This window comes from Echinops telfairi, unplaced genomic scaffold (genome assembly GCF_000313985.2).
Source record: "Echinops telfairi isolate 266 unplaced genomic scaffold, ASM31398v2 ScPeMD7_7469;HRSCAF=8507_0, whole genome shotgun sequence".
Classification (NCBI taxonomy): Eukaryota; Metazoa; Chordata; class Mammalia; order Afrosoricida; family Tenrecidae; genus Echinops; species Echinops telfairi.
Window position 1 is genome coordinate 77,452,075 of NW_022111372.1, and position 8,111 is coordinate 77,460,185.

At 49.8% G+C, this 8,111-nt stretch overlaps 1 protein-coding gene across 1 annotated transcript in view; it reads left to right on the forward strand.

Annotated features, from left to right (window-relative positions):
• Positions 1 to 8,111, forward strand: part of FAXDC2 (fatty acid hydroxylase domain containing 2) — a 45,204-nt gene that overhangs the window by 25,210 nt on the left and 11,883 nt on the right. The window contains exons 2-5 of the mRNA XM_004696748.2: positions 2,464 to 2,511; positions 3,676 to 3,767; positions 3,860 to 3,963; positions 7,405 to 7,526. Coding sequence (XP_004696805.1) covers positions 2,464 to 2,511; positions 3,676 to 3,767; positions 3,860 to 3,963; positions 7,405 to 7,526 — 366 coding nt within the window. The remainder of the gene's footprint in view (positions 1 to 2,463; positions 2,512 to 3,675; positions 3,768 to 3,859; positions 3,964 to 7,404; positions 7,527 to 8,111) is intronic.

An 8,111-nucleotide genomic window follows, 5' to 3' on the forward strand; every position in this document is an offset into this window, starting at 1 on the left:
CAAATGTGCTTTACACAATTGATCTATGTAAGGATTGTGATAAGAGTTGTATGAGCCCCTAATAAAACGATTTTAAAAAAAGATCTAATTTACTGGCTAAGTTTATGTCTTAGCAGTTGCTAGACTAAGCATTCTTCCCTTCCCTTCCTTCACTCTTACTACCCACTATCTTCTTTGGGGGCATTTTCCTAGCTCTTTTTGCTCATTTATTCCTTCATATAGATGTTAGAATCAGTTGGTTTAGCCCCAGGGGCAAGGTGGCTTTGTGGTGTTTATTTATATTGAGGTAATGCGGAGTTGATAATTTAAGGGAAACTGCTGCCTTCAGTGATGCCGACTTCCCACCCAGTTACATGGTTCGTCACTCTGTTGGGTCAAGGTCAACTTCTATGCCCTTCAGGAATACTTTAAAGTGTCTGCCATATTGGATTTGCACATTTCTTGCTAAGGTTATGATTTGTTTAGTTTAGCTCCTTTCCCCCTTGGTTCATCTATTGTTTCTTCTAAGTAGTTGTTTACACACGTACGTGCCCATGCCCCTGAATGGGGTGGGGGGGCTTCAAAAAGTTCATGGAAAAATGGAATTGGAAGACCATGGAATTCCCCTCCTCCCAACTCTTTGATGACCCCTCATGTGTGTGTGCGCACGCATGCATGCTATTGGTCTCTGAGCTTTCATTTTATATCTTGCAAGTTGCTGGCAAATCCATTCCATTCCACACCTGGAGTGTACTTTAACCTCTAACCTTTGAGTTAGCGGCAAGCTCAGAAACCCTTGCACTGAGGGTCCTCCAATGAAGGATACATCAAATCAAACCTGTTGCCATAGTGACCCTGCAGGACTGAGTTAGGATTGTCCCTGGGAGTTTGGAGGGGGGGGAGGGTTGATTGTCCTCTCGCCAACAGAGAGCCTGGTGGGGTACAGCTGCTCACCTTGTGATTGGCAGCTTCGTCAGCTCAAGGTTCACCGTCTTAATGGCATCTGTAGATAAGTCGAGAACAGGTGCTTTCACTTCAGCCAGCCTAGGAGTTCAGCTCTTGGGTGTGGTTAACTGGCCTTCAGAAAGCGACCCAGCAAGTCATGGACAGACCCTGGCTCACAGCTCCCTGGAGTTACAAGGGAGAGACACTTGGGTACAGAGGGGGTTCAGAGGGACATACCTCTTCCAACAGAGTACTGAGGTAGAAATGTAAGCTCTTCAAAAGCAGGATCTGGGAGTATCTGTTTATTAAAAAGCCAGTCCCAGGCAGACAAAGTTCCCTTCCCAAATCCTTTGATTCATGTTACTGATGCCCAGACCAATTCAAGCAGAATCTTCCAAATGAGGGCCTAGGCGGGGATTCTGTAAACTCCCTGTTCACTGTTAAGCCTGGCCCAGTGTTTCCCAAAGTGGGTGATAGCACATCCTTGGTGTGAGGCCTTGGACCAACCTAGGGGTGTCACAAACCGACTTATTGTTGTCAGGTGCCATGTAATCACTTCCAATTCTTCGCCATGCGCCTTATGTACGACAGAAGAAGACATTCGCTTGCCCCGTAATGGCTATGTTGCAGCCACTGTATCCAACGCTCCTGTCGAGGGTCTTCCTTTCTTTTTTGGGGGGTCTTCCTTTCTTTGCTGCCCCTCCACTTTACTGGAATGATGCCCTTCTCCAGGGACTGGTCTCTCCTGATAACTTTTGTACTGTAGCTCATAATGGAGGATAAAGTTTTCATGGCTTCCTCCCAGCCCACTCCACCCCCATTATCATGATCCCAATTCCACCTTACAAATCTGGCTGGGCCAGAGGATGTGCACTGGAAACACAGGGAATCCAAGACAGCTGAACCCCTCAGGACTAGTGGTAAGACTGGCGATACCGGGAGGGTGGAGGGAAGGTGGGGGAGAAAGGGGGGAACAGATTACAAGGATCTACATATAAACTCTCGGGGAACGGACAGCTGAGAAGTGGGTGAAGGGAGACGTCGGACGGTGTAAGAAATGACAAAATAATAACAATTTATAAATTATAAATTAAAGGGGGAGCAGGGAGGGAGGGGAAAAATGAGGAGTAGATACCAGGGGCTCAAGTGGAAAGCAAATGTTTTGAGAATGATAAGGGAAACACATGTACAGGGGTGGTTGACACAATGGATGTATGTGTGGATGTGCTTAGTTGTACGAGCCCCCAATAAAATGATTTATTTAAAAAAAAACAAAAAACCAAACAAATGAACAAAAAAAGATCCAGATACCCCTTTTAACACAGGCATCTTTAAATTCCTGTATTAAAATTCTTATCAGTAACAACAAAAAAAGTTATTCATGGCCAAGCGGGCTGCTGAGTAATTTTTCCTTTTTTTCCCTGAAAAGGGGACAGTAGGTCTAGCAAATGGGGGAGCCTGTGGCCCGACCCTCCAGCTTAGCCTCTCTAGTTGCATGTGAGAACCACATTCAGGCTCACCTGTGTTTCCTTCTTCCAGATGAAGGGAGCATGTGGAGGTGTGTTACAGGATGGGAAGACAAAGCAGGTAAGCGCCGGCATCCCACCGGGCAGACCGCTTTTGCCCGTGGAAAAACGGTTGATTTCCCGTCTGGTGTGCAAAAGCCCCAGTTAACCAGTCTGGCACACTTGGGCAACCTTTGACTCATGTGTGTGTGTGGGGGGGGAGTTCATATTCTCTGATTGGCTTGGCCAATCTAGTCTGAGAGAGAGAGAGCGCGAGCGAGAGAGCTCAGAGGTTGGGAGCCCGGGGAGCACCGGGGCCTCAGAAGCTCTTTGTGAGCCATGGGGAGGAGCCCGGCTTTTTCTTAAGGACAGGGTAATTCGGAGAAGAAACAGTTCCACATTGATGTCGGTTGTGCAGAGTGGAGCTATCAAACCTGGCTCCTCAGGCGCTCCGCAGTGTGGGTTAAAATGCAGCTTCCTTTAGCTCACTTTCCTCTCCGGCCCCTACCACACTTGGCTAGCTTGTTAGCTGCCTGCCAGCAGAACATGTGTTTGCTCACTCGCCGCCAAAGCCAAGGGAGAGATGGGGAACAATAAGGCCTGGCCCCTGAACTGGGGGAAACCCCTATGGCTGGGACAGGATTGCCTCATGCAGGATTTTGTAGAGCCTTTGATAAGAACTGTTCATCACCTTGCCTGCCTATTGGAATCCCCCCTCAAGGACCTAAACGCACTGCCCCTGAGTCATTTCTGATTCACAGCGACCCTTCAGGAGAGGAGGGCTAGCCATGTGGGTTTCTGAGACAGCAGCTCTTTGCGGGAGTAGAAAGCTTCGTCTTTGTCCTATTGGAATCAAGTAGGAAATGCTAAACCCACAGCTGGCTAAGCCTGACCAACAGGCTTATGTAATTGACTGAGGCGGAGCCTCAGTATGGAGAGGTTCAAAAGCACCCAGATGATTCCAATGTGCCATTTGTGCGTCTTTGTGTCAGCCAGATGGGCTGGTGATGAAATCTATGACTACTGCTAGTTTCTCTGAGGTCAGGTGAGTTCTTCCCCTCCCTGGACCCTGAGCTTCAGTTCTAATAAACACACCCACCTACCGCCAGCGAGCTCTCGCCAAGGAAGAGCCTCCCTCAGAAGCTGGCAGAGGTCAGCAGACAGGTGCTGGTGGCGATCCTGGTGGCAGGGCTGGGTGTGAAGGCCGGGGCTGGCTGGGGCCTGACACCTTCTTGTTCTGAGCCAGGAGGGACAGCTCTGGGGCTCCATGCGGAGGACGGCCGTCATCCTGGGCTCCGGCCTTCTCTTGTTCGTGGCCTTCTGGAACTCGGTCACCTGGTGAGTGGGCCTGGCCCCTCTACACTGCAACACCTGGGGGGTCTGGCGGGGGTGGGTCTTCCCCAAGTAACCACAGTGGTTTTTCTTCTAAGGCATCTGCAGAAATTCTGGGGTGCTTCCGGTTGCTTTTGGCAGACCCAATGGGAGAAGCTGCTGTCTACGTTTGAAGGGAAGGAGTGGCTCCTTTATGTGATAGGTGAGGCCCGCGACTAGTTCTTAGGGCTTGGGCACCCGGTTATAGCTGAATGCTTTTTCTATTGTTTTCTTCTCTACTCTGGGACCTCTTGGTTCCTTATTCCAAAGAATGAGGGCTAGAACTTGGGGGGGGAGGGGGCGGTAACCCTCAAACTGTGGACAATTTGGAAACAAGGTATCTCAGGGAAGAAGCTGAGGTGAAAGGGAAGAAGGCAAGAAAGGGATTGTGTAAAGTGAGGGTGCACTCAGAGCCACATCTTACTTCTAGATGGAAGCCTGCCCCCAGCAGAGTGCTGGCCCATCTTGGCCGAGGCCTCTCCCCCACGCCTGGCACGGTCTAGCCCCCGGGTTTGACATCAGCAGTCACTCTGTATCCACGGACACCAGGAGTGACTAGAAACCGCTTAAGAAAGCAGAAGGGAAGAAAAAGCCATTTATGGATTTATAACAGTATTAGGGACAATAGGGAATTTCCTCAACTCTACCTTCATTCACTCAGATGAGGTTACTAGTGTTGGTATGTGCCAGACCTGTATGGGGATGCAGATGATTTTTTTTAAGGGAGATAAAGATTCTAAGTTGAAGTGTTTGCCTAATCCACTTAAAATAAATGGTGTCACGGTCGGGATGGGGGATACAGTCATTAGTTGTCACAAAGCAACAGCGTAGATTAAAAGCCCCCAAGGTCCGGGAGGGTGGAGGGAAGGTGAGGGAGAAAGGGGGAACCGATGACAAGAATCTACATATAACCTCCTCCCTGAGGGATGGACAGCAGGGAAGTGGGTGAGAGTGACGTCAGATGGTGTAAGATATGACAAAGTAATAATAATTTATAAATTATCAAGGGTTCATGGGGGAGGGGGAGCAGGGACAGAGGGGAAAAAATGAGGAGCTGATACCAAGGGCTCAAGTAGAAAGCAAATGTTTTGAGAATGATGATGGCAACAAACGTACAAATGTGCTTGACACAATGGATGGATGGATGGATTGTGATAAGAGTTGTACGAGCCCCCGATAAAATGATTTAAAGACCAAAAAAAAGCCCTGGAGGGTAGTCTGCAGCCAGAAGTCTAAAAGTGGGCTGAGCATGAAATCTGACCGATTCGTGGAATCTTTTTGGTTTCTTCCTCCTTTCTCACTTTTGGCTGTGAAGTAGGTGAAAGCGAGTGGAACAGATCATCAGCTTTATATTTTATACATATTTTGTTTCAACTCCTCCATTTCATCCCCCTTAGCAGTCAAGGGAATCTTAAGCGGTATTGGAAAGAACAATGCTCATATCCCTGGGGAAAGGCTTTCTGTATTGCAGGTGGTACTGTGGTCTAGGAATTGGGCTGCTAACTGCAGTCAGGGATTCAAACTCACCAGCTGCTCCCGGGGAGAAAAACCCCGATCCGGTACAGATGTTGCATCTCAGAAACTCAAGGGAGCAGCTGTACTGTGCCGTCCAGGACACTCTGGCTAGGAATGAACTTGATGGCAGTGGGCTTGGTTTTGGTGAATGACCACAAAGGAAAGCACCTAATCCATCTTGGTGGGAAAAGAATAACTCTTGTTTCTCTTTCCTGGATTACACTAGACGTTTTCCTGTCGGTTAATGTAGCTTTATTTCGTGCAGGCCCCCGTGGGTTTCCGAGACTCCCACTCTTTACAGGAGTCGAAAGCCCCATCTTTCTCCCGAGGCGCGGTTGGTGGCTTCAAACTGCTGACCTTGCTGGTCACAGCCCAACGCATAACCCCTATGCCATCAGGGGTCCTCAACAAACTATAGAATAATGTGAACATAACTTACATGCACAGGAAAACAACAAAAAATGTACGTGACTTGCTTTATCGCACTAGTCACTTGATTGTGGTGATCTGGAACCAAGCGGGCAGTGCCCCAGACATAAGCTTGAACCTAAAGCAGCTCAGTCTAGTTCATTGTCTGGAAATATTGTAATCCATATAAGTGGTTCCCCACTATGGACATTTCGGCTGCCCACGTGTTTCACTATGGTTTTAAAAATGTGAAACTATATTGCACCCCCTTTCTTCCCTTGTTCTTCCCTCCCTCTCCCTTTTAATTTTTACAAAATGTTTATTCTAGTCCATCCAGTGCTAGCCAAATATGTTCCAAGGACCCACTACAAAAGGAGCCCTGGGGGCACAGTGGGTCTGTAGCTCAAAGCCACCAGCTGCTCAGCAGAACAAGACAGTCTTTTCCTGGCGTAGGTTCCCCCGCCTGGGACAGTCCATGCGCACTTCTGCTCTGTCCTGTAGTCGCTGTCAGTGGGAACCCCCTCACAGGGAATACATTTGCGGCCACCGAGCAGAAAGGGACCTGGAGGAGAGGTACAGACCCAGAGTTTGGGAAAGCATTGTCCTGGCCATCCGGGGTTTTGAATTTAGAGACAGCAAAACATGGACAAATCCAGGGAATAATACAAGAGTTAGGACTGTACAGAGTGCTGTTTGTGCGCAGTAGGAGACCAGTAATACCTGGACTGACCTGATGTGCAGCACAAAGCCAAGTCCACCTTGTAAGCCTCGACCCGTCTTTTCTACACAATGTGCAGAACATCCGTGGAGAGGGATGTTGGTAGGTGAGACGACTCCGTGACGTAACCATCCACCTAGGGGTTTTTTGAGTGTGTGTGTGTGAGGGAGTAGAAAGGTGCTGTCAGTAACTGCTGCAATGACAGCCATACATCGACATTTCCCAGGACAAACGAGGATGCCATGCAGTAGGCATGTTCTAGGGTCAAAAAGAATCTGGGAAATGTTGAGTAAGTCAAACCAGCTTGCCAGCAGGAGAGTCTCCAGGAGAGACAATGGTGACTGCAACCCAGGAGCCCTGGCCAGACACATTTTCCGCTTGGGGAAATGCAAAGTAGAGGGCGCCGGAGGCTCCAGGTAGCAGAGTGGCGGGGATGAGGTTTCTTGACTGATCACATGTGTAAGGCTCATTTTGAATCACAATGAGCCCAACACCTATGTTTCCCTTCCCAGCAACCCTCAGGGTTCAGTGTGCACAGTCGCCTTCAAGTGGATTCTGTCCAGCTGCTCCACGGGGTTCTCGGGCCTGTCTCCCAAGGAGCCTCCGGGTGGGGTCAGACCACCAGACTTTAGGCTAGTCGTTGAGCACTTACCCATTTGAACCATCTGGGGACTCCCAACATTAGCCTACGTCCATTTGTTTATTAGAATATGTATTTTAACTCAACATGCTTTTATATTTTCGTCTTCAACCACTTTGAGACAAGTCCCCATTTTACAGTTAGAGACAGGCCTCGAGTGACCGCTGGTTTATCAGTCCCAGACTCGGAGTAGGCCCCGACCCCGAGCACCAGGGCCTCCTGGCACAGGACACCTGCAGTCACCACGGCGGAACGTGTGTGCGCCCAGCCCCTGGGCTTTGAGGAGGCGAGGGCCTGAGTGTTCCTTTGTTTCCCAACCTCAGGTGCCACCCAAGTGCCGAATCTGCTCTTCTGGAGCTTCAATGTGCTGTTACTTGTGGTCGACACGACTGGAAAACCGAGCTTCATCTCTCGCTACCGGATTCAGATCGGCAAGAACGAACCAGTAAGTGTTCCTGGGCTGGGCAAGAAAGCCAAGGGTCTGGGAGAGACCAGGACCAGGGTGTGCCAAGTTAGCCACACCATCAGCTGCCAAGTCAGTTCCAGCTCATGGGCACCCCACGTGTGGCAGGGTGTGTTCCTGAGAGTTGCCAGTGGCTGATTTCTCTGAAGTAGATCAGCAGGCCTTTCTTCCGGGACACTTTGGGGGTGGGGGGAGGTGAGCGCACACCACTGATGGGCTGGTTAGCTGAAGTGGTTGGCTACTTGCACCACCCCGGGGTGCACAGATGCTGAGAGAGAGGAAGGAGTTTGCCGTACATCTCAGAGCTACCGGGGTGGCCAGCCAAGATTATGTTCCAGTCCCCAGATTTCCTACCCCAGGCTCTGTACCTGGCTGTGGTGCCTCCGTGACTGCAGCCACATTTCAGAAATGTAAGACATTGCCCCTGCCTGGCGGCCCAAGAGCTCCCTCCTGTCCCAGATAACAGGTGTCGTCCACAGTGAGGGGCACAGCTGCTGAAACAATAGGTGGTCTTTCCACACTGACTGGGTAGTGGGGGTGTGGTGTGTGTGTGTGTGTGTGTGTGTG